Source organism: Arvicanthis niloticus, chromosome 13 (assembly GCF_011762505.2).
Source record: "Arvicanthis niloticus isolate mArvNil1 chromosome 13, mArvNil1.pat.X, whole genome shotgun sequence".
Taxonomy (NCBI): Eukaryota; Metazoa; Chordata; class Mammalia; order Rodentia; family Muridae; genus Arvicanthis; species Arvicanthis niloticus.
In genome coordinates, this window is record NC_047670.1 from 32,032,581 (window position 1) to 32,057,078 (window position 24,498).

Consider the following 24,498-nt stretch of genomic DNA (forward strand, 5'->3'; position numbering starts at 1 on the left):
GAACCCTAAAGAAGAAAAGAATTTTTTCCAACTCCTTCCTCATATTTGTACTGGTTACTTTACAGTTAGCTTTCTGGCCTATAAATTTAGCAAATTTTTTTCACTGTACAGTAATACATTCCTGGGGCTTTACCATCCACATGCTTCCAGAGCTCTGAGGGAACCTTAATGCACAGTTCTCCATTCCCCGCATCAGGGTCCACAGCGCTGACTGCAGCTGCATAGGCATTGGAAAAATAATTGAGGTTTCTCCTGGGGAGATAAAAGCCAACTTGTAATAATAGCAAGCCACACATTTCACAGATCTTCCTAAATATCAATGACATCAGTTATTTCTAAGTATTATGTCTTCTTTAACAATTCATAAGAATACTTTTTTAGCCAACTTTAATCCTGATACTATTCACCATGTTACAAAGTATTAATGTGATGGACATGGTGGTGCGTGCCTTTGATCCCAGGACTCTGGAGGCAGAGGCAGGAGGATCTCTCTGAGTTCAAGGACAGCCTGGGCTCAAACTGGGAAGGAAGGAAGGAAGAAAGGAAGGAAGGAAGGAGTGGAGGAAGGGAAAGAAAGAAGAAAGAATGGAAGGCAATAGCTAAAAAAAACTATTAAACTGATAACTATGTTCACATGCTTCATTAACTCTGGGATGACCAGATCACTGCTTGTCTAGTAGTGGACATCAACCTCGACCCTTTGAGAACCCCCGAGAAGCTTACCAGGGCGGGACACTACCCTGTCAGACTCAGTGCCTCTGGGGCTATTACTTGAGATCTGCAGAACTAAACAGTTCCTGACTAATACTGATGCTGCTTCTCTGGGATCACTCTTCAAAGCAATATGACATGTCCTAGGCTAGTTACAATACTGTCCTCCTTGGAGTTTGTAACTGCGCTTGGCATCCCACTATAAAACACTGAGAATCACAGAAGTAATATGAGCTAGTGCTATCAAGGCTATTTAAAATGTCCTCCAATAGAGTTGACAGTGGATGTTGTATTTCATATGATACTTTCAAATAGTGAAACCATTTAATAGAGAATTTTACAGTGTCTCTGGTCGGAAGATGATGGTGACCATCCAATTCACTGAAATAATTTCTTGGTACTTATGAAGTAAACACATATAAGAACATTAAAACAGAAACATGGTTAAGATAATTTAACAAAAATAAATGTACTGAAAATTCCCAGATAATACTTCTTTAAAGCTGTAGTATGAAGCAAGGAAATGTAATAACTTACTATGTTGGACAAAGGTGGGGAAACTCTTGAGCGAAATTTGCAGGACAGTAAAAGCAACAGAAATTATGCAACATATAGCCCTATTATAATAAGAATAAAAAACTTTGTTGAAAAACATTAACCCAATCTCTAAAAACAATGACAGAATGACTTAGAAACACCAACTTAACATGAACAACTTACTGTTTTGATTCACTGTGACAAACTTCTAAGGTTGGATCATTATAAATAAAAGCAGCCTCCAAGTCATTGATCCTGACTCGGTATATTCTACACTGTTTACTGTTCAACTTGATTCTATTCAAGTTTGCAACTGTAGGAAATATAGTCAGCTCCACAAATCCCTGTAAAAATAAACAACCATTATAAATGCTAGAATGTGAGAACATAGTTTTAAATTACTAATTATATATGCCATCTCTAAAAATAAAATCCCAAATAGCCATGTACACAGAAGTGTTCTCCAAGAATGTTAATTTTAAATATTAATTGTACCAGTGACAGACCGAGTACAATTTATCTAGTCTTTACGAGCCTTCCTTTATCTGTGCAATTTGTGGTAAGTAAGCCATTGTTGACTGGACAAGTGAAAGCATCTACTAGTCTCAAATACAAGAATTTCTAGGTAGACTGCAACCATAATAGGCTAGATGACCAGAAACTGGTAGAGGGAGGAAAAAGTCACAATCAGGAAGATGAAGTCAAACAATCTGACAGTACAAAGAACTTGGGCTTTAAAAACTACAATACTGAAGCTAACAAGTGTGCGTCTCCTCACGGGAGATAAATGAGGAAACACAGAGCAGCAAGTGCTGCAAGAGAGAACAGAGGCAGGCAGGAGCAGCAGTTCTTGCAAATACTGAGTGATTTCCTGCCAAGTAGTCCCATGTCAAATACACTTCTACCATGTTCTCTCCATGTGCTGTCCATCTAAAGAAATTGTCTACTACAACTGACAGCTAAATACTCTTACTAATATCCTGCGTTAGTTAACTCAAATGGGAAAGACAAGTGAACTACGGAATGCAGGCCCAGGGTTTTCATAAGCTTGACTGACATATGAACCATGGGAGGGCATAAAATGCTTCAGATGCTATATGGTGAATATGACGTTTTCAGATTCCAACAGGAGTCAAACAGCATAGAGGACTAGATATAGCGGCTATTGTCACATGTCAGGTACCATTCTACCTTCTTAGGCACTCTCTAATCCTGATACCAACTCTGAGGAAAAAAGTGCTACTTGAAACATTTTATCCAAATGCCCTAAAGTATTTCAAGGTTAGTTTTTATACAATAAATAATAAAGTTAATAAAATGCTAACTAGACCTAGACCTATCTGTTTCTACTAATCTCTAATCCTCTGGGCAAAGGGCTTTCTATAAAGTTCATAAGTATTTTCTGTATAACCTTTATACCAACCCCTCAAAAGCCATGCAATTCTATGGCCACTATGCTCCCAATTCTGAAATAAGAGACACAGAGTCTTAAATCAAACCGTTAGTGTGATCAACGGCTTATTAGGTCAGAAAGAGCAAAGCCCAAAATATTATGAAGAAAAGATTTGTATTTAAAAGTGCAAATTAGCCGGGCGGTGGTGGCGCACGCCTTTAATCCCAGCACTTGGGAGGCAGAGGCAGGCGGATTTCTGAGTTCGAGGCCAGCCTGGTCTACAGAGTGAGTTCCAGGACAGCCGGGGCTATACAGAGAAACCCTGTCTCGGAAAAAAAAAAAAAAAAAAAAAAAAAAAAAAGTGCAAATTAAACTGGTGGTGACACATGCTTGTAACATTTGGACTTGAGAAGTGAAGGCAGGAGATGGCCACAAGTTTGAAGTTAGCCTTGCCTACGTAGCAAAATCCTCTGCTGGAAAGAGAAAAGTTGCAAACCACAAGCCAGTGTAGCAGGAAGCCCAAAATACATAGATCCCTCCCTCTACAGAGTCTTAGCTAGGCTGGAAGTCTCCATGCAGATCCAGTTGGCCTCAAACTCAGATGTCTGCCTCTGCCTCTGCCTCTGAGTTGGGATTAAAGCTGAGTTACACTATGCCAGGCCCCAACTTGTCTCAGGCTACTCTGCCAATCACTCAATGAGCACCCTACATAAATGAATTTAGATTAATAGTAGAAAACCAGCAAGTAGAACCAAATGAACTTGGTGCTGGGAGTGGTGGCACACACTTTTAATTCTGGTGCTCAGAGGCTGAGGCATGCAGATCTCTGTGAGTTCAAGACCAGCCTGATCTACATAGTGAGTTATGGGACAGCAAAAGCTGCATAGTGAGAATGTCTGGGGGCCAGGGAAGGGGAAAAAAGAGAAAAAGAAAAAAGTGATTCTGATAGACTTGTAACATCAGCACTTAGAAGGCTGAAGCAAAAGGATAGCCAGTTTGATGCTAGCATTTGGAGGTCAATGTAATTAAATTATAGATCAAGTCTATTAGGACTAATGTTTACTTGTTTGGCCCTATAATATAATACATGTTGTAAAATAGGTCTCTGTTCAGTGAAGCAAGGGCTACTGTAGTGGAAAAGGTGGATTGCTCAATTCTCTATTCCAGGATACTAAATCCAAGCAACCATACATCTCTTGTGGATTACAGAAAGTAACGGCAGCGCAAAAATGTGAGCACTGTCCACCAGAGGTTCTTCTGCTAGACTACATGCAGGCAGTAGCTTTGTTCTTCTACCAATACTTTTATTTACCCACTATCCCTTTACCTGTATACACTCAGCTCCCTCATTTATAAAGCTGGGACTGAAACCTTATCTACCTCAAGACATTTACAGTGAAGTCAATGAGTTAATATGCATACACCCTAAGGAATGTCTTACAGACAAGAGCGATTCAACTAACATTCACTATAATTCAATCATGTTGACTCTAATAAAGCTAAGCTTCGCTGAGAGCTACATCACAAGTTTCCTATAGTGCTGGAGGAAAATCTTATATTAAAAATTCTCCCTAATTCTTTCACATTATCTACATAATCCACCTAACATGTTCTGTCCCCCCAAACTCGAGATAAATAGCAAAGAAATTCCATAAATGAGCAGTTGAGTTTAAGACTGCAATGACTACAGGCTTGGTCTTGTCTAATGCACAGTGTGAAGGTCCTTGATTATAAAGACTTCCTAGTCTACAACATACTTAACACATTCAACATTTTAAACAGGAAAGGGGAGGCGGTGGGAACGGAGACGGCATGTATAGCAAAAGGATATGATAATCAAACAGACTTGAACTCTAATTTCTTACTCTAAGGCACCATATATAATCTGGAAGACTATAGAATCCCTAAGAACTGTGAAAGGCTGACTTAAAACTGTTTATGAGGATGACCGGGAATGATCTTACCACAACAGATTTTCTCTGGAAGTTTATGTTGTTGATACAGACGACCTGATGGGTTGTATATATAAAAGAGAAAGAAACTACTATTATTATACGAAAGCATAACTCTGTCCAAGTACAAATAGGGACTATGTTCTAAGCAGCTCAAAAACCACACAGCACGTTTGACTTCTAATTCTACAAAAATAAGTAATCTTACTCATTTTACTTATTTTAAATCTAGCAACAGCCATGAAAAGGTTTGTCTTGACAAAAATATATTGGTACTTTAAGAAAAGCTTATGAGCCCGTGGGGGAGAGGGGCAAATAACAATACTGTTAGTCAAAACATTTTCATGTCCCCTACAAACATCACGTCCCCTGGAGTGGGCTCTAATTTCCCACTAGTTTCCAAGGCTCATCGAGTCACTCACAGAATCAATGAAAACACAATCAAAGAGGGGCGAGAAACGGAGTAGGGGGAAGGTACTTATAATTTGTACGGCCGTGGGCTTTCGAAGCCCTTGTCTTTCTTCCTGTTCATCCTGGCGGACTCTAAGCCGGTGGGCGGCATGAAGAGCTCCTGCGGGGCTCGCCTTTCAAGGTGCTCGGGGGACTGCAGCGCATTCCTGGTAGCGGCCTGTGCACCCCGAGCGCCCAGCCACTCGTCCTCCGCCTCGTGTCCCCTGCCGGACCACTCTCAGCCGCCTACGCCGGGTCCCTGTCACACAGATGAACTGCTCTACAGGAGCTCAAAGGCACCGCAGCGGCCGCCTGCCGACATCTTGCCGGTCACCTCTGACCGGTGACGTCAGAGGAAGTGGAGCTGCCGCGGAGGCAGAACCCGGAAGTCTTGTCCGGGCGTCAGTGGGCGGGACTTGCGCGATAAAGTAAAGGTTTTGTGCTTGACTTCTGTTGTTCTCGTTTGTCTCTAAACCGTTTCTAAAATTTAGGAGAGCAGAGGAAAAATTTACTGGGAGAAGGGAAGATCGGGAAGGAAGGAAGGGAGGGACGTTAAGTGTTAGGTGAATCGTGCTCGTGTAAGTGTGGAAGACAGGTGTAACCGCGGTAAGGGGCGAGGGGTAGCAGCTCGTAATGGTCCGGGAACCATTGCTGTGTCAAGAGCAAACTCACCCATTTGGACCCTGTGATTTAAACTCCAAATGTGTAATTAGACCGCAGGGAACTCTCAAGCCCCGAAGTCTCAAGGCCTCAGTATTTATCTTATGAATTAACAGATATAAATCAAATCACAAAAAAAACGGGCAGTGGTGGCGCACGCCTTTAATCCCAGCACTTGGGAGGCAGATTTCGGAGTTCGAGGCCAGCCTGGTCTACAGAGTGAGTTCCAGGGCAGCCAGGGCTATACAGAGAAACCCTGTCTCAAAAAAAACCAAAACAAAATCAAATCACACCCATAAATACTGAAAACTTTACTAAACGACATTTTGAAGCCTTTGTGTGTGCATTTCCTTTTCTTGAGGGTCAAAGACGCAAACCAAGATCTGCTAATTCTGTTAATTAAGGATTGTCCATTAACATTTTTTCCACTTGCACAGATTTAACTCCACTCATCCTTCTTACTCGCACAAGGTCATTACCTGATTTTAAATTAATTTGAACTTCGGCCTAAACAAAACCAATTAGGAAAATAAACCCATAACCTTATTAAACATTCCGAAACTAGAAATTATTTTTGTCGATGAGCATTTATTTATTTATTTATTTAACCCACAGAAAGTAAAGGCAGAGCTCATACATGGCTTACACAATCTCTTCCTCATGTGTTCTCAGTTGCTAGGAGCATCCTTAGACTTATCATTTTCTACAATTATATAATACCCACAAGGGTACCAGTAGGCTTGTTCCAAGTACAGTGATAATCACACCTAGTGGAAACTGCTGTTTTAAAGATACAGTGATGTAAACTTGCTTTTTTTCCATGGATGTGCGGGTCAGCTCAGAAATCTTTGCTCAGGAAGCTGGAAAATAATATAACCATCTGTAGTTCTCACTAGTGGATGCAATTGTCTCAACATCAGTACAGGACACAAAAGTCTGTGTTTTTGTGATATATATACATTTGGTCTGTGGTCTGGTTGAATCGCTGTTGGTGTCAATCCCTAGGCCAGTGGCTCTCAATTTGTGGATCAGTGACCTTTAGGGGGTCAAAGACCTTTCACAAGGTCACTTAAGATTTACAGATGTGCACATCAGAAATTTATGTTATGGGCTGGAGAGATGTCTCAGTGGTTAAGAGCACTGACTGCTCTTCTAGAGGTTTTTTGTTTGTTTGTTTGTTTGTTTGTTTTTTGGTTTTTTGAGACAGGGTTTCTCTGTGTAGCGCTGGCTGTCCTGGAACTCACCCTGTAGACCAGGCTGGCCTCAAACTCAGAAATCCACCTGCCTCTGCCTCCCAAGTGCTGGGATTAAAGGCGTGAGCCACCACTGCCCGGCTCTTCTAGAGGTCTTAAGTTCAATTCCCAGCAACCACATGGTGGCTCACAACCATCTATAATGTGATCTGATGCCCTCTTCTGGGGTGTCTGAAGATAGCTACAGTGTACTCTCATTAAATAAATAAATCTTTTAAAAATTATATTACAGTTCATAACAGTAGCAAAATTACAGTTATGAAGTAGGACTGAAAATAATTTTATGGTTGGGGTCATCACAACATGAGGAACTGGGTTAATGGGTTGCAACGTTAGGAAGGTTGGGAACCACTACTCTAGGCCAACTATTAGCGTGAACCCAATTGATTCCCATCGGCCACTGGTTGAGTCTAGTAGGTCAATAGTTGAATCTAGTAGGTCTTCACTGGTTGGGTCTGGTGAGTCATCAGTGATTTCTTCTATGTACGGACTGGGGAAAGCCATAGATGGGGCACACAAGACAGAGTGCCAGGACTTTGCAGAGCATAGTTCCTCGTTGAGAGTGGGGGCAACCAGTGAACAGAAAGAAGGAATTGCAAAACTAGAAATGATTTATATAGTTCACTAGTGAGTTTTACCCATGCAGGGGAGTACTGCTCCTTTAGTATTCACATAGGATGCAGGATTAAGCCCATTTCATCAGTAGTGCATAATCAGGTAAGCAGAGGCCAGTGCTGAGCCCATTTCAGCAATGTAAACAACTGATACACAGATTCCCGCTGGTGATGGCTATTCTTGGTTGTCACCTTGATTGCATCTGGAATTAACTAAAATCTAAGCAGCTTAGTACACCTATGAGATATTTTTCTTAATTAAATGTTTGAAGTGGGAAACCCCCCATTAATCTGGATATTTTGACGTGGGAGCATCCACCTTTAATCTGGGACATGCCTGGTAGCAACCAATATAAAAAACACAGGAAAAAAGGAAGCTTTTGTTTTGCTCTTTACCTGTTTGTTCTCTCTCGCTTTCGCTGGCAAGTTCATTTCTTCACAGGCATTAGAGCCTACTTCTTTGGGATTCTGGAGGATACTGAAGACCAGCTCAGACACACCACCTCATAGACTGAACAACTACTGAATTCCTGGACTTTCCATTGGTAGACAGCCATTGTTGGACTAACTGGACCACAGCCTGTAAGCTACTTTAATAAATCGTGTGTGTGTGTGTGTGTGTATGTGTGTGTGTGTAGTACATATACATGTATGTAGATTTTGTGTGTGTGTGTGTGTGTGTGTGTGATACACACATACAGCTTTTAACAAAATAAAGCTCTGAATGAGACTATTACTAATAGTTCTTCAGGAAACTTTTTAAATGTATTCATAACTAGGACACCAAATCATAAAGATATGGAATTTTATATATGAAAAACAGAACTTTCTTCATATAGAATTCTTACAGACTTCACAATATAATAAATACAGACTTTTTTCAAGATAGGCTGTCTCTGTATAGTGCTGGCTGTCCTGAAACTTGATCTGTAGACCAGACGGGCCTTAAACTTAGAGATCTGTCTCTGCCTTCTAAGTGCTGGGATTAAAGGCATGTGCCACCCCCGCTGCCCCCTTCTGGCTTTTTTTTTTTTTTTTTTTTTTTGGTCCTTGTATATAGAGCATTTTACAAATGTAACCTGAAGGATATGGAAATATCCTATTGCACTTAAGAAATAAAAAAAGGGGGTGGGTAGTTACAGGATGTTGAAGAGGAGAAAAGGGTATTCAAAGAATTGGTTTTTAAAAGCCAAGTAATGCCAGCAAGATGGTTGAGCAGCAAGTTCTTTGATGTGTACATGCCTGTGTGGTATATGTACCCATGCACACACACATCATGTACATATCCGATAATCATAAGGAAATTTTAATTTTTAAAGATGTCCAGGATAAAAATATGCAAAAGAATCTTTTTTATTGTATCCAGCAACTTTATAAAGCAATTCAGTATGTCGTTCTTTTAAGAAATGAGTCTCCTTGAATTATAAACTTTCACGCCATTTTGCATTGAAGACCGAGAATATTTAGTAAGCAGGGCACCTATAGTTTGCTTCTCTCCGCACAAATCTCTGTGGAGTAAAAGTAAATGAATGTCGTGAGCATTTGTGGGAACATAATATGACACAATGCAGCTCACTTTATTACTACCTGCTAACACCATCTTTCTAATACATGAGAACAGTGGCAACTGCTTCTAAATCTTAACTGAAGTAGGCAGATTCCATGTGTCAGTTATCTCATTAAACCTTCACAAGAATAGGTATAACGGGTTATTTAACTCTGTATTAGAAATGAGGCAACAAAACTAGGTAGAAAATGAGGGTCAAACTTGGCCACCATGCAAAGTCCCATATCATTTCCATTATATCATGTAACCTTTACATTACAAATAGAAGCAATGTGATATGGAGGAGCCTACAGTCAAAGAACCTGTATCCTAGGCTGCCAAGTATGAGCTTGTCTAGATTGTCTGCCATTCAGGAGGGAGCAGATAACACAGAGACAGTCAGAGCAAAGAGGCCCGTAAGGTACACAAAAGGGCTTGTGATTTAAGTGTAAAAGCAAAGCAAGCAAGTAGTGTTTTTAAAATAGTCAAAGCATATGACCTGAGCTTTAAACAGTGAAGGCAATGAGCTGACTATGGAGGCCAGGTGGTGAGAACATGGAGGACTCATTATGTCGTTACTTTTTAAGGTTTAACCATTGGTAGGTCATGGAAAACATCAACTGTGAAGCTAGAATAAGTAAATCACTTCATTTATTCAGGCCTGGAGGAAGGTACCCAGAAACACATGAACAAGAGAGGATGTAGCTGGGCCTTGTGGCACAGATTTGTAAGTCTGTAATCTTAGCCTGTTGGGAGTCTGAGGCAGAAAGAATTGAGGTCCTACCTGAAATATGAGTGAGTTCCAGGCCTACCCAAGTAACCTAGTAAGAACCTGTCTCAAAATAGAAAGGGAGAGGGAAAGGAAGAGAGAGGGAGGGAGGGAGGAAGAGAGGGAGAGGGAAGAAAGAAAGAAGAATTGAAGGAAGATAGATAGATAGATAGATAGATAGATAGATAGATAGATAGATAGATTAGATTGACTGACTAATTGATTTAAAAGGTTAAGGGTGAGATGGTTCAGCAGATAAAGGCATTACCACCAAACCTGATGGCCTGAGTTCAACCCCTGGGATTGAACATTGTAAAAAGAAAGAACCAGCTATTGAAAGTTGTCGTCTGATTCTACATGTGAGCCATGGCACACTCTTCTCCTGCTTGCACAAATAAACAAATCTGTTAAGTCGGGCTGAAGACAGAGCTCAGTGATAGGGAACTTGCCTAGCTCAATCAGGAATTTTCTTTCTTACGATGGAGAGAAAAAGAACATGGGGTTGCATTGCAGTCTGGGAGACACTATAGAATATGTGTCCTGAGGATAACCCAGGACAGGAGAAAAGAGATAACTTGGCTAAGTCTTAGAAAAGGCCAGAAGAGATGAATCTAATGCAAAGGGAAGACTGGGCTCAAGAAGAAGGGCAATGGAACTGGAGAGATGGCTCAGTGGTTAAGAGTACTTGCTCTACAATCATGAAGACTGGAATTTAAATCCCAGAACTGATGGTATCAAACCAATTGTTTCGAAACATCCTAGCTCCAAGAGAGGCAGATACAGGAACCCTAACCCCAACCCTAACCCTAACCCTAACCCCAACCCTAACCCCAACCCCAACCCCAACCCCAACCCCAACCCTAACCAACTATAGCCCTACCTTAGATAGGACAGAGCTTGTGTTATGGCTAAAGAACACATGTTATGCTATGTGCCCATCTTGGTATACACTAACTGTCTCTGACTCCAGTCCCTAGAAGGTAAGTTCCCAGTAACCCTGACTCAGTGACTCCCACCCAAAACATACAGCCATGACTACCTACTTGTTAGATGACTAACTACTTTTTTGTTTCTGTAACTTGCTAATGTAGATACTCAAAGATTGTTTTGAGTTGTCTTGATTCGCTTAACTTGGCAGAACAGAACTGAACAGGTTTTTACTTTCTCGCATAGATATTGAAGATCTTTAAAAGTCTTTTCCCAGTCCCCTCCTACATGGCAATCTCAAATTTGGCTCAGAGATTGTTCGTCCTCCAAGCAGCTAATCAATAAATCTTTTAATTATAATTGGATTTGAGTCTGTGGTCTTTTCCTAGGGGTCACAAACCCCATAACACTTGCTAGCTTCAAGCCTAGCCAAGACAAGTCCTAGTTCATGAAAAGGCTCTGCCTCAGAGAAACAGGCAGAGTGATGGAGAAAGACATCTGATTCTTCTGGCCTCCATGTACCTGGGCATCCTGACCCTCACAGCATGTGCCCATACTCACTCACACAGATAAATACAAATATACCCCAAAAAATAGGAGGTATAATTTATACACCGAACAGGGAGGACTGAAAGGAAAAGGTGCAGACATGAGGGGGTTGAAGGCTTGGCAATGGGAAAGGAGCTGGTTCCTGTTTAATTGCTTCCATTTCCTCCAGGAACGACATCATAAGCTAGAGGTGAAGACAAAATGGAGTATCAGTGGTATCTGAAAATAAAAGGCTTGATGAAGGTATAAGGGTAGAAAGGTTTCATGAGATTGAGTGACAGGCCAGACTTGGGATGAATTCTATATAATTCTGGTGATCCCCTTGGAGACTTTCCTCCAGACACTTCAGCTACTGATGGCGGTCATAGCATCAGCAGAATGTTGGGTTTCATGGAGAGGGAGAGAGAAGTGAGGAAGAACGTGTACAAAGCAGGAGCTAGAGAGAGCGCAGAATAAAAACTGTGCAGAGAAAAGAGAGACAGCCTGCAAGGTATGCCACAGCAGTGATGGCGGTGTCAATGGATTTCAAGGGTTGGCAGACTTGAGACATCAAGGCTAACTTGCTCTTCTGGAATCTGGCCTCTACTGTGATATTAAAGAATAATTCTAAGAGTGTAGTAGTGGATATTCCTATAATCCCAGCATTGGAGAGAGTGAGGCAGAAAGATGATGAATTGCAGACCAGCTTAACCTACATAATGAGTTTGAGGCTAACCTGGGCTATCAGGTGAGACCCTGTCTCAAAACTAAAATAAAATAAGAACATTTATATTAAGCTATATCTTCTCTTCCCCGAGGAACATGGTGATTTTGCAGGAAGGAGAGGAAGAGATGATTGTGGAAGGAACATTAAGCAGAAAAGATAACACACACTCCACCTTCAGAATGAGGTATCAGACAATGATAGAGGGGGCCACCTAATAATGTATGCAGGGACACTGTATCCTCAGGGAATATGCAACAATGCTCTGTTCAGGTCATACACCTAAAACCCTATGCGGTATTTTAAAGAACACCGCCATAACCTATCCTGAATAAGTTACTTACTGGATATATGGAGCGATGTCTTCTTCTGTCCACTTTTCTCTCAGAGAGAATAGACTATTAAAACGTTCCTGTGTTCCCTCAGGCAAATCATCTACTTTGAGCAAAAATATGATTTCTGGTCTTGAGTTTCTGTCCACCAGTGCTAAACCCTACAAGAGACAAGAAGTTTGAGAAAAGAGGGGGGGAAAAGGCTATTAAATGTTATATTTAATATTAATATATTTAATATTAATTTAATATATATTTAATATATAATATTTATATAATATTATATTATAAATTTAATATTATATTTAATATTAATATATTTAAATATTTCTTCTCCGTTACATTTAACCTAAGGAATTTAAAATACTACCTATGTGAACCTTGACAGAAAGTCTATCCAGAGGCTTATAGACAGCATGTTTCATAAAGAGTTCCTTTAAGCTGGGATTTATTTGCTGTCTGCTTGCCCAGATAGATTTAGTCCTAAATGTCACCAGTGGCCAGTCACTGCCAAATGCAGCCAGCCCTTCCCTGGGCTTCTTGGAGTCTCCCACCCAGCCCTATTTTCTTGCTAATGTCCATCTCTCTTTCCTCTTTCCTTCTCCCCGCACCTCTGACATCACCATCTTCTTTTCTTATTTAATGTGTAGTTGTTTCCCAGACCTCCTCCCGATCCTCTTACCAGTTTCTCCACCTGTCCTAGGTAACCTCATCTTACCCCAGAGCCTGTGGTGCCCTTGCTCATGACTGTAACATCTGCACCTTTTACTCAGACACCTCTTCTGAGCCCCAGACCCACACATCCAAATCACAGAGGATACAGGCCGTCATCCCCACTGCCTCGGAGCGGCAGGAAACCTAGGTAACTGAGATTCTAGTGTCCAACCCAGATATCTAAGTGGTCAGGAGTGGCAGGAGATGCCAAAGCCTCAAGTGTCACTACCCATCACTCAATATCTACTTCTGTTTTGTTCATTTGTTTTTTACATTTTTTTAGTGTGTGTGTGTGTGTGCGCAGGAAAGAAGGAACATGTGCACACAGCAGCATATATGTAGAAATCAGAGGACAAATTAAGTGAGTCCATCATGTGATTCCTAAAGATTCAACTCGGGTTGTACGGTTTGATGGCAAGCATTTTTCCCTACTGAGCCATTTCATGCCTCCTCCCTATTATCTGTTTCTCTGGCCAGTATTCTTTGAGGTTTGTTTGCTTATTTTTTAGACGAGGTGTTCTCTAGCCCAGGCTGACATACACTTACTGCATAGCCAAGGGTGATTTTAAACTTCTGATCCCCTGCCCACTACCCTAAATGCTGGGTTATGGGTGTACATCACCATGCTTAATTTTTTGAGTGGCTGGGATCAGAACTCAGGACTCTGTGGGCACTAGGTGAGTGCTCTACCAACTATGCTACAGTGGAAGCCCAGCAACTATCCTTTTCTTTAGTTACACTCTCCCATAGTTCCCTTTCCCCCCTTCCCTTACCACCTGTGCTTAAGTCTGTTTGCACACCCTTCCTTCATAAACCCTAACTGCATATGTAACATTCACAAAGCCCTACATTCGATCCCCAGCACTACTTAAACCAGGAGTAGTTTCACGTGCCTAAGATCCCAGTGCATGAGGTGGAGCTAGGGAGCTCAGATGTTTAAGGCTGTCTCTGGCTACATAGAGAGTTCAAGGCTAGCCTAGAACATACAAAGTTCTACCTTATAATTAAATGAGGGGTGGGGGAGGGAAGGAGAGGAAGAAGAGAGGAGAGAAACAAAGAAAGGAAGAAAGAAAGTGAAATGTGTATGCATAATAAATTTCAAGTTTTCTTCAAAAAAGTTTAAGTGATACTTTTCTATACTATTCTATATAAAGTATTTCTCTGTAAGTACTGGGGGAGTTAAAGGGCTCTGGTGGAGTAAAGACTGTACCCCTATTGAGTATCTAGGAAAATAAAGTAGCTCCCAATTCAGCTCCAGGACAAGAACCACCTCCCCTAGTCAGGCATCTCCTGGAGAATCCCAGGCACACACCCCAAGGACCTTACCTTGAGCTGATCAAGCCGAGTTGTCATTCCCTCGGGAACACTCTGCTGCCACACTTCCTGAAACTCAGCAAGATTAAACTTCACGGCATTCTGCAGCAGCATCTCCGCGGTCGCTCTGCATATTTTGTCGGCGTTCAGTTCAAAATAGACTTCATCTAAGGATGTGGTAACAGATGGGGTCAGACAGTCTTCTTCTGTTAAATGGCATTCATTTAGTTACTGTCTGTGTGTACCTTCATGTACATGTATGGGCTTGCGTGTACCCCCAATGAATGTGGAGGTCACATGACAATGTTCAGGAGTCTGTTCTCACCTTGTAGCAGAGCTAACGCTCAGGTCACCAGGCCTGGCTCAGCCATGCTCACTGCCACTGGCTTATTGTTATGGTTTGTATATGCTTGGCCCAGGGAGTGGCACTATTAGAAGGTGTGGTCCTGTTGGAATAGGTGTGGGCTTTAAGACCCTCATCCACTGCCTGGGAGCCAGTATACTCCTAGCAGCCTTCAGATGAAGATGCAGAAGCTCTACAGCTACTCCATGCACCATGCCTGTCTGGATGCTGCCATGCTCCCACCTTGATGATAATGGAACCGAACTTCTGAAGCTGTAAGCCAGCCCCAATTAAGTGTTGTCCTTATAAGAGCTACCTTGGTCATGGTGTCTGTTCACAGCAGTAAAACCGTAACTAAGACACTTATCATCCAATACAATACCAGCACTTCCTTTAACCCAACAAGATGCTTTGGAGAATCACGATCTCTGCTACACTCACACAGACCCATGGGTCTTATTACCACCAGCATCCTTGTTTATCACACAAGTAAGAACATCCACCAGGATACTTTCCACTCCTCACCTTTTTCTACATATTTCTTTCCGTAGCATTTAAGACAGTGTTCAATCATTTCCCTGAAAATGTAGAACACACAAGAGAACTTAGGAGCATTTTACAGACATTTTAAACACCGCTGCCACACTAAAAACTTAGATACCGATTAAGGATTTAAAATATTAAATTCCTTTGATGACAAATAAAACTTAAGAACTTACTTAAATATTTTGGGAACTGCTACATGCCAAGGCCTGTTCTACAAAACTTAGTATGAATTACATAGTCATATATTTGTTGGTATACAAAAGCTCAAATTACAACCATTAAGTTTTTTTTTTTTTTTTTTTGAGTGACTAAAATAAAAAGTAGAAAAGATGATGCAGTGACCAAAAGTCCCAAATCCTTTCTAGTTATTGGATCTTTTCCCCCTGGGGCTACAGAGCAGCTCAGAGGTTAAGAGCACTTGCTATTTTTACAGAGGAGCCTGGATCAGTTCCCCACATCCACCTGGTGGCTCAGAACCATCAGTTAACTCCAGTTCCAGGAGATCTGATGTCCTCTTCTGACCTGTGCAGGCAGCCTGTATGTACACAGTACACATGCATACATGCAGGCAAAAAAACCCTCATACACATAAAATAAAAATAAACATTTTTAAATCTTTCTATAATATCAGAATGTAAATGCTATGCACTCAGTTTACTTCTGTGTCTTTAAAAAAAATGTTCACTGTCTTAAAGAAATCTGCAGTGACAAATAATGGAGATACTCACTCTGGCTCCAAAGGTCCAAGTTCCTGCAGGCACACAGTCAAAGGAACTTTATTAAAAGACCAAGATTCAGAGTCCACAAGCTGAGTTACATGATTCAGAAGTTTGATCTCGTAATCAAATTCAAGAATCCTCCAGTAACCTACAAATTCCAAATGTCAAACTTACCAAAGAACATTTTACATGACGTTATTAGATAATCAATAAACAAAGCAGTAACACCCTGTTACCCATAAAGCATTGCAGTGGTCACTGTTAATTGTCAACTAGATACAACCTAGAGTCCCCTGGGAAGAGACTCTCTGAGAGGGATGACCTGAGGTAATCTGTGTGGTATGATGCTGTTGATCATAACTCTGACCACAGCTATGTGAAAACAACTAATTCTCACAGCACAAAGAAGTCCAGTTCACCACAGAAGTGACAATTCTGTCAAGGTGTGGACAAGAAAAATAACCACTGGCAATCAAGATGGCTTTCCTCATTCCTTAAAAAAAAAAAAAAACCTACATATATACACAGTGGAATTTTCTTCAGCAGTAAAGAAAGGAATGAGGACATTTGATGAGAATTGGAAAACAATATGTTAAGAGAAATGACCTGGACAGGAAAGACAAGTTATCATGTTTTCTCTAATATGTAGAATTTAGAGAGAGAGAGAGAGAGAGAGAGAGAGAGAGAGAGAGAGAGAGAGTGTGTGTGTGTGTGTGTGATGGGATTCAAACACGAGGCCACACCCATAGTTAATTAAACAAGCATGCCCCATGGGGAAGGGACCCAGTGCCTCCCTCTTGCTTACGATACAGTTCCACCATTATGAATGGTACTAGTTACACTACCTCCAATCTCATAGGCATTTAGGACTTGTAGCTGAGCCATCATCTCTTCCTCACTTGCCTGAATTTGATTAAGCAAATCTTCAGTCGTATACTGAAACAAACAAAACAGAGACACATTTTCATGATTTGAGAACAATGACTTTCTTAATCTTGTTGAGTTTTGGAGAATAACTAATCGGAGCTTGAAGCACACAGTAGTACCACATGGTTTCCCATCTAAGTACTAACTCTGCCCCACCCTGCTCCGTTTCTTTTTTTCTTTTTTTTTTTTTTTTTTTTTTGGCCTCTATTCTAATCCAATTAAGGCAATATTGTGAGACTGGGATTACAACGGCCTGTATCTATATCAGCAGGCCAGGCTCCTGCTTCCCTTCGGAGGTCACATGACGTCCAGCACATTTAAATGGCATCGACAGCATGCCACTTTCTATCTAGCCAGACTGCTTTATGTTTGAAAGTTTTATCACACACGTTTTAAAGAAGTAAGACTGCCACCGATGATAACAAGGTATGAGGGTACATACCTACAATCCTAGCACATAAAGAAGCAGAGGCAGGGGGATGGCTGCGAGTTCCAAGCCAGCCAAGTCTACAGAGCGAAGAACTTTTCCCCTGTCCCTGCCTCCCTGCCAAATTTTAAATTTTTTTAGAAAATTTAATTACATTTTGAATTTTTGAATGAAACTAAGAAATACAATTCTTACTTTTGAGCGGCTTGCATCCTCTTCCTTCTGACTGTCAGGGCCTTCGTAGGTATTTTCCATTAGAAGTTTCTTCAGCTTTTTTAACTTAGGTCTACATCTTCTTAATTCCCAATAATTATTAGAGAAACCAAAGATCTGGAAATCACAACGCAGCATAAGCCTTCAGTGGCCTTTCCAAAGATAAAACATTCCCACAGAGCCCTCCTTGCTCAAGAACACACAAAAAGCAGCCATGGACCCTTCCCGGGCATCCATGACAACCCCACCAACCAGATGGGAACAACTGAACATATAGAGTCAATAAGAGAAGTGCCAAGCACAGTGGTACATAGAATATGCGAAAGCCAAACATCCATACACATAAAATAAAAATAAATAAAACCATCCAAAAAGGAAAAAACAGGGCTTGGCATGGCAGCACATGTTTTTATTTTTATTTTTATTTTCTTTTTAGCAGCACATGTTTTTAACCTCAGCTCTCAGGAGACAAAGGGAGATGGCTCTCTATCGATTCCAGGCCAGCTTGGTCTATACACTAGTTCCAGGCCAGCCAGAAGTACATAGTGAGACCCTGTCTCAAAAAAACAAAACAAGTAAACAAAGACAGCCATCCAAAGTGGGCTCCTAACCCTTAGAAGGATAAGGGCTACAATGAAAGATGGTCTCAAAAGCAAAAGGCTAGAAAGGTAGCTCGGTGGTGGAGTGCTTGCCCAGCATGCAAGAAAGCCCCAGGTTTGACTCAGCACTACTGTATAAACCAGGTATGGGGATATATGCCTGAGATCCCAGTGCTTGGAGTTCAGGGTCATCCTCAGCTATATAGCAAGTTCAAGACTAGCCTGGGCTACATTGTTTCATACACACACACACACACACACACACACGCCCCACAGATATACATGAAATTTACTGGGCGTTCTGCTATCCTAATACTTCATAAATCACTAAAACTTCCCAGGAAGTTCCCTTCTTTTCTCTCCAATCCCGCTTTTAAGGAAACAGCTAACCTGACTCATTCTGAATTATGGGCTTTGCTTCAACTGAGGTGTGTGTGACTGACACCCAAGACAGGGAAGACTCTTGTTTGGTAACTACCATCAGCTTTCTCTAAAGACTCTATATTAACGAACTAACCTAACCTCAAAGCTAAGAAACACATTTCCTTCCAGCCTCAAGTTTCTTCATTTCCCCATCTCATAAATAATACAAACATACTAGTTAGGGGTGAAGGGATTCATTTTTCAAAATGTATTATGGTGGTCTGAATATGCTTGGCCCAGGGAGTGGCACCATTTGGAGGTGTGGCCTTGTTGGAGTGGGTGTGGCCTTGTTGGAGTGGGTGTGGCCTTGTTGGAGGAAGTATGTCACTGGGTATGTATGGGCTTTAAGACCCTCACTCTGGTTGCCTGGAAGTCCGTAGTCTAGTAGCAGCCTTCAGATGAAGATGTAAAACTCTCAGCTCCTCCTGCACCATACCTACCTAGATGCTGCCATGCATCCTGCCATGATGATAATGTGCTGTACCTCTGAAGATGTATGTCAGCTCCATTTAAATGTTGTCCTTATAAGAGTTGCCTTGGTCATGGTGTCTGTTCACAGCAGTAAGATCCTAACTAAGACACAATCTCCAGTATAATTTACTAAAAAAAGGTACAACATTAGGAATGAGTTACTCAGTGGTTTAAAGAAGTGGTTTGTCTTCCTGAGGACCCAGGTTCTATTCCCAACACACACACACACACACACACACACACACACACGTACACGCTCACGCGCACACGAACAGGCACACACACACATGTGGCAGCTAACAATTATCTATAACTCCAGTTCCAAGGGGATCTGGCTTCCAAGGGCACTGTATGCACATGGTTCATAGACATACATGCAGGCAAGACACCACACACACACACACACACACACACAAAATTTTTACAAAATAAATAAGTTAAAATTTAAAGAAGAAGAAGAAGGAGAAGGAGAAGGAGAAGAAGAAGGAGAAGAAGAAGAATGAGTTACCTAATAAACTTACTACACTAAGAGAAAGACCAGATGTGTCTGAGGGGGAAAAAGTAGAAATAGAAAACAAAAGTAAAAGAATACTAAGGAATTTCAAACTCCAGTAAAGACAGTTTTAGATTCCCCGTGACAACACATATCATATACCAAAAGTTTTTAACCAAAGGCAAGCTTGGAACACAAACCACCACTCTGAGCCTCAGGTATAGGACAAAGCGGTACCTCCGTGTGCACGATGGTACTCTGTGTTTCCTCCCCCTTCAGCTGGTCTGGAGTTTTGCAACCAGGGATGAAAAGCAGCATATTGGATGTGTCTGCTATCTTCAAGTCGTAGGTTTTGTCTTTACTGCACAGTACAGCCTGTTCATCCTTATCTCCTCGGATCACAAAACTACAGGCAAATGGGGGGGAAGAGACATGGCTTACTGAGACTCTAGTGGATAGCTCACTTTAGATTTTAACTCCCAAATCCTCTGGCTGCTAGATTTAAAGTTAAGCCTTGGGAGTGTGGTGCCTTGAAGGAGAACACCCCCACACACACACCGGCCAAACACAGGGTCAGGCATATGAACACTTGGTCCCCAGTCGGCAACACTATTTGAAGAGGGGTTAGGAGGTGTAGCCTTGCTGGAGGAAGTATGCCACTGAGGAGGAGCTCTGAGAGTAAGAGCCTTGCCCACTTACAGTCCAGTCTCTCAGATCCATGCTTGCCATAAAAGACATGCTCTTAGCTTCCCCGTCCCGCTGCATGCCTGCAACTTGCTGCCATGTTTTCCGTCAGGATGGACTTCTACCTCTTCGGAACCATAAGCCCAAATACACTTTTCCTTCTATAAGCTGCCTTGGTCAAGGTGTGTGAAAACTGCAAAGAAACTGATACAGGCCCCTATGATACAATGATAGTCCATAAAATACTGGGACATGGGGGCTGGAGACATGGCTCAGTGGTTAAGAGCACTGACTGCTCTACCAGAGGTCCTGAGTTCAAGTCCCAGCAATGAGATCTAATGCCCTCTTCTGAAGACAGGTACTGTGTGTGTGTGTGTGTGTGTGTGTGTGTGTGTATAAAATTCTTTTTTAAAAAAAAAAAGATAAGAGCTAGCTAGCTTTCTGGAACCTAACTAAAGAAAAATAACTAAATACAGGCCAGAAAGATTCAAAGAGAAACAAAGGTCAAAGATCACCAGAAATATGCTGAGAAAAATCAGAAGATAATCCGTCAAGATGCTGTGGTTTTCAGTCGGCTGAAGGGCCAATGGTGACACTCACTTATGACCTAGCAATTAGGAGGTGGAGGCAGGAGGATCAGAAGTTTCAAGGCCATCCTCAGCTACACAGTAAGATGGTACACAGTGGGTCTGAGGTCTGCCTGCTCTACTTGAGATCCTTTCTAAAAATAAAACAACAATGAAATCAAAACACCAAACAAACTAAAAAGTAAAAAATAAAAGAAGTCTTCTAAAACAGACTAAAGTGGTACTTTGCTTCTCAGATACACTTAAAGACATGGTAAGGAAGAGAAGAGATCAAGAGACTGGCCTGCCTCTGCCTCCTAAGTGCTGGGATTAAATGTGTGTGCATCACCGCCTAGGTACTAGCTAGGACTCATCTCTTCAGGCAGCCCCTATTTTTCATCTTTTTCTCCTTTAGGTCTGGGGATCCAGCTAGAAGCCTACAACGTAAATACTCTACCTCTAAGCCCAGACTAGTCCAGCCAGAGGCCTAGGTTTTAAAATTCAAGGTCTTGGCAGCAAGTTTGTATTTGAACCGGAATTAAAAACAGTTCCAGATCTTCAGTAAGTGACCCCCAACCAACCCCGGGCCACACGCGGCAGTCTATCAGGCTTTAAATTTTTGCCTGTCTGTCCCACCTACTGTTCAAGTAAAAGAAACTCAAATGCAAGCCAGGAACTCTCTAGATACTGGCTCTATATTCTGAGATAGAACTCTTCAGGCAGCCCCTATTTTTCATCTTTTGTATTCTGTAGAGTTCTTGGCATCACTACTAAGCCCTCCAAAACTCCCTGGAGCTTCCTTCTTGCCATTCTCCCGCCGGCACTTGTCTCCAAGTTCAGCCGAGTCGTGCTAACAAGGCAGTCTAGCAGAGTCATTCATTCCTCCTGGCAGATGACAGCAAGCTGGGGATCCGCCCACCGGCCTGTACCGGCCCAATCAAAGCAACTCTCTGGACCAGTTCCTCATTGGAGGTCCTGGGCTACACGCAGCAGGTAGGAGGCCTCAGGTAGGAGGCCTCTGTGAGGACGGGGAATCGGCGCTCCTGGTCCCCACCATCCCGGCTCACCTGTCCCCGGCCTCCAGCTGCTGACACAGTGCTGGTTCCAGCTCCAGCAGACAGAAGTCGCCGCTGGCCGCGCCGCCGGTCCCGGGGCCGAAGCTCAGGCAGTGCACGGTGGGCAGCAGCTCGGCGGCGTTTAGCTTGGCGACTTGCAGTGTCGCATCCACTTCCTCGCGGGTCCTCCGGGAAGCTTGCGGCGGCGACATCCCGCAGCACGGAGAGGGGCGTGTCCTCGACCCGAACTCCCGGGACTTCAAAAGCGCGCCAAATCCGCTGGAGCCGACTTCCGGGACGGGTCGGGGCGTGTCCGGAGAAAGAGCATCCGGACTCACGAGTCCCTCGGCACTTCGACTCACAGCGTGCAAGTTCCAGATTGCTGAAGGGGAGCACGGTTTCCTTCTGAGAACTCCAGGAAGGTCGTGTTAGCAATTCTGTGTCCCCCGCGGGGCCAAACACAGAACTTGCACCCACCCCTTCCGCCGCCCTATGCCCGCCCCCTTCTTTCCCGCCAAAACTCCTTTGGGTCGCCTGTTGCGGTGGGTCCTGTGATGAGCTATTTGTGTGCAGAGTTTCATTAAGCCGTTACCACAACCCAGTGATCCCGTCATGCAGAAGCGAGCAGGATACTTGCCATGGTGGCACAGCCTTGAGATGGCAAAGTCTGAATCCAACTTGGTCTATGGTGGCTCCAAAATAGCCCTGACCAGTGTTGTGCAGATTGTCCAGACGGTATCTCTTTTGTTTGGGCTTGGAGACCATCCTAGATGGGAGGTAACTTGCCTCCTGTTCGTTAAATACTTCATTTGTCCTAAGTGACACTTGAGACGTCTATGCGCAGAAACAGCCCGGCTGGTATGCTCCTAACTCAGCACCGCAGGGCGTGATGTTCTCTTAACCCAAGTTTACAGTGACCTAAAACTGTTTTAAGATGAAGACTCATTCATAGACTCATATCCATGCACTTGTAACTGATGTGCGAGCTCTCTAAGGGATGCCGCTGACAGACTCCCAGACTGGCTACCCATAAAAGTTGAAACAGTAAGAGGAATCATTGCTTTCATTGAAGGTGGTTTCCCACTTTTTCCTGTAAAACAAACAAATAAATAGGGAGGCCAAGGTGATCATAGTCCATCAGGTTAAAAACCAACATGAGCCAAGTAGTGCTAGCACCTTACCTTTAATTCCAGCCCTCGGGAGGCAAAGGGAGGATCTCTGAGTTCGAGGCCAGCCTAGACTGTAGTGCAAGTTCCAGGACAGCCAAGGCTAAGCAGAGAAACATTGTCTAAAAAAAAAAAAAAAAAAAAAAAAGAAAAGAAAAGAAAAAAGAAACAACTGAACCACCAGACAGGGTAGTTTAGTCCCAGCAATCAGGAGGCAGAGGTGGGCAGATCTCTGAGCTTGAGGCCATTCTGGTCTACGTAGTGAGCTCCAAGCTAGCCAAGGCTAGATAGATCCCATCACAAAAAAAAAAAAAAAAAAAAAAAAAATCAGATTGCATAAGAAAAATGATGGAGCAATAGACTGACTATAAAAGTGTCGAGGATTTATTAGTGGTGATCACTGAGATGGCTCAAGGTTAAAAGTGCTTGCCACCAGTCCCCAAGAAGATACAGTGGAAAGGAGAGACCCAACTCCCAAAAGTTGTCCTCTGACGTGTACACATGCCCCATGGCACACATGCACACATACTTTCACATACACCTACAAACACACAGTAATCCTAGATAAGGTAATATTGTGTGGAAGATAACCAGCCATTGAAACTGTGTTAAAACTGCCAAGCCTGGTGACCTGAGTTCAAATCTCAGAACCTACAATAGAAGGAGAAAAATAACACCTGAAAGTTGTCCTCTGACTGCCACACATGTGCCATAACAAGTGTGCTAACTGGGAACAACTTAGCGTTTCAGAGGTTCAGTCCCTTATCATCATGGCAGGAAGTGTGGCTGTGTGCAGGGAAACATGGTGCTGGGAGAGCCAAGAGTTCTACATCTTGGTCCACAGGCAGCAGAAGGAGACTGTGTGTCACACAGGTGTTGCTTGAGCATAGGAGACCTCAAAGCCCACCCCACCCCCCCACACACACACACAGTGACACACTTTCCTCCAAGTAGGCCACGCCTCCTAAGAGTGCAGCTCTCTATGGACAAAACATCCAAACACATGAGTCTATGGGGGCCCTTCCTACTCAAACCACCGACATACAGAGAGATCAAGCACATTCTCCAGTCGACAGATCAGGCTTGGAATCCTCACTGCCTTCAGAGTTTTGTGGCATCCAGCAATTTGCTTATTTTTCCTAGCTTCAGTCTCTCATGCTGACGTGAGGAAAGCCTGAAATGCTTACTAAGTGGCAGCTAAGATTTTAGTCTTATCATCACTAATTGAGTAATTTCGTTGTCTCTTTAATGAGGCCAATTTGAGTTTCTTATTACTGTAACCAAAATACCTTGACAAAAGCAACTCAGGGAAGCATTTATTTTGGCTTGAAATTCAAAGGGGATGCAGTCTATCTTCTTAGGGGAAGGCATGGTGGCAGGAGCAAGCAGTCCCTGGTCACATTGCACCCGAAGTCAGGGAGTGGAAGAGAAAGGGACACTTG

The 24,498-nt window shown here is 42.6% G+C and overlaps 2 protein-coding genes across 3 annotated transcripts in view; both read right to left on the bottom strand.

The window, feature by feature from the left end:
* Positions 1-5,384, bottom strand: part of Taf2 (TATA-box binding protein associated factor 2) — a 55,842-nt gene extending 50,458 nt beyond the window's left edge. For both annotated transcript variants that reach the window (XM_076911359.1, XM_076911360.1), the window contains exons 1-4: positions 5,075-5,384; positions 4,606-4,659; positions 1,432-1,592; positions 134-252 (exon numbers count right to left, since the gene is read on the bottom strand). In XM_076911359.1, coding sequence (XP_076767474.1) covers positions 134-252; positions 1,432-1,592; positions 4,606-4,659; positions 5,075-5,155 — 415 coding nt within the window. In that variant the 5' untranslated portion in view covers positions 5,156-5,384. The remainder of the gene's footprint in view (positions 1-133; positions 253-1,431; positions 1,593-4,605; positions 4,660-5,074) is intronic.
* Positions 5,385-8,907: 3,523 nt separating this feature from the next.
* On the bottom strand, positions 8,908-22,289 carry Dscc1 (DNA replication and sister chromatid cohesion 1). Its single transcript, XM_034517129.2, has 9 exons — positions 21,903-22,289; positions 19,823-19,991; positions 17,582-17,716; positions 16,878-16,968; positions 16,042-16,180; positions 15,293-15,345; positions 14,437-14,591; positions 12,409-12,557; positions 8,908-9,078 (listed from the first exon to the last, which is right to left on the bottom strand). The coding sequence occupies exons 1-9, from the start codon at positions 22,100-22,102 to the stop codon at positions 8,970-8,972; spliced, it is 1,200 nt and encodes a 399-aa protein (XP_034373020.1). The 5' UTR covers positions 22,103-22,289; the 3' UTR covers positions 8,908-8,969.
* Between the last annotated feature and the right edge of the window lie 2,209 nt (positions 22,290-24,498).

Coding starts and splice junctions, on each gene's coding strand:
- Dscc1 (XM_034517129.2), bottom strand. CDS start 22,102: ATGTCGCCGCCGCAAGCTTCCCGGAGGACCCGCGAGGAAGTGGATGCG. Junction 19,992..21,902: donor CAGCTGGAGGCCGGGGACAG/GTGAGCCGGGAT, acceptor ATTTGCCTGTAG/TTTTGTGATCCGAGGAGATA. Junction 16,969..17,581: donor AGGATGCAAGCCGCTCAAAA/GTAAGAATTGTA, acceptor TGTTTGTTTCAG/TATACGACTGAAGATTTGCT.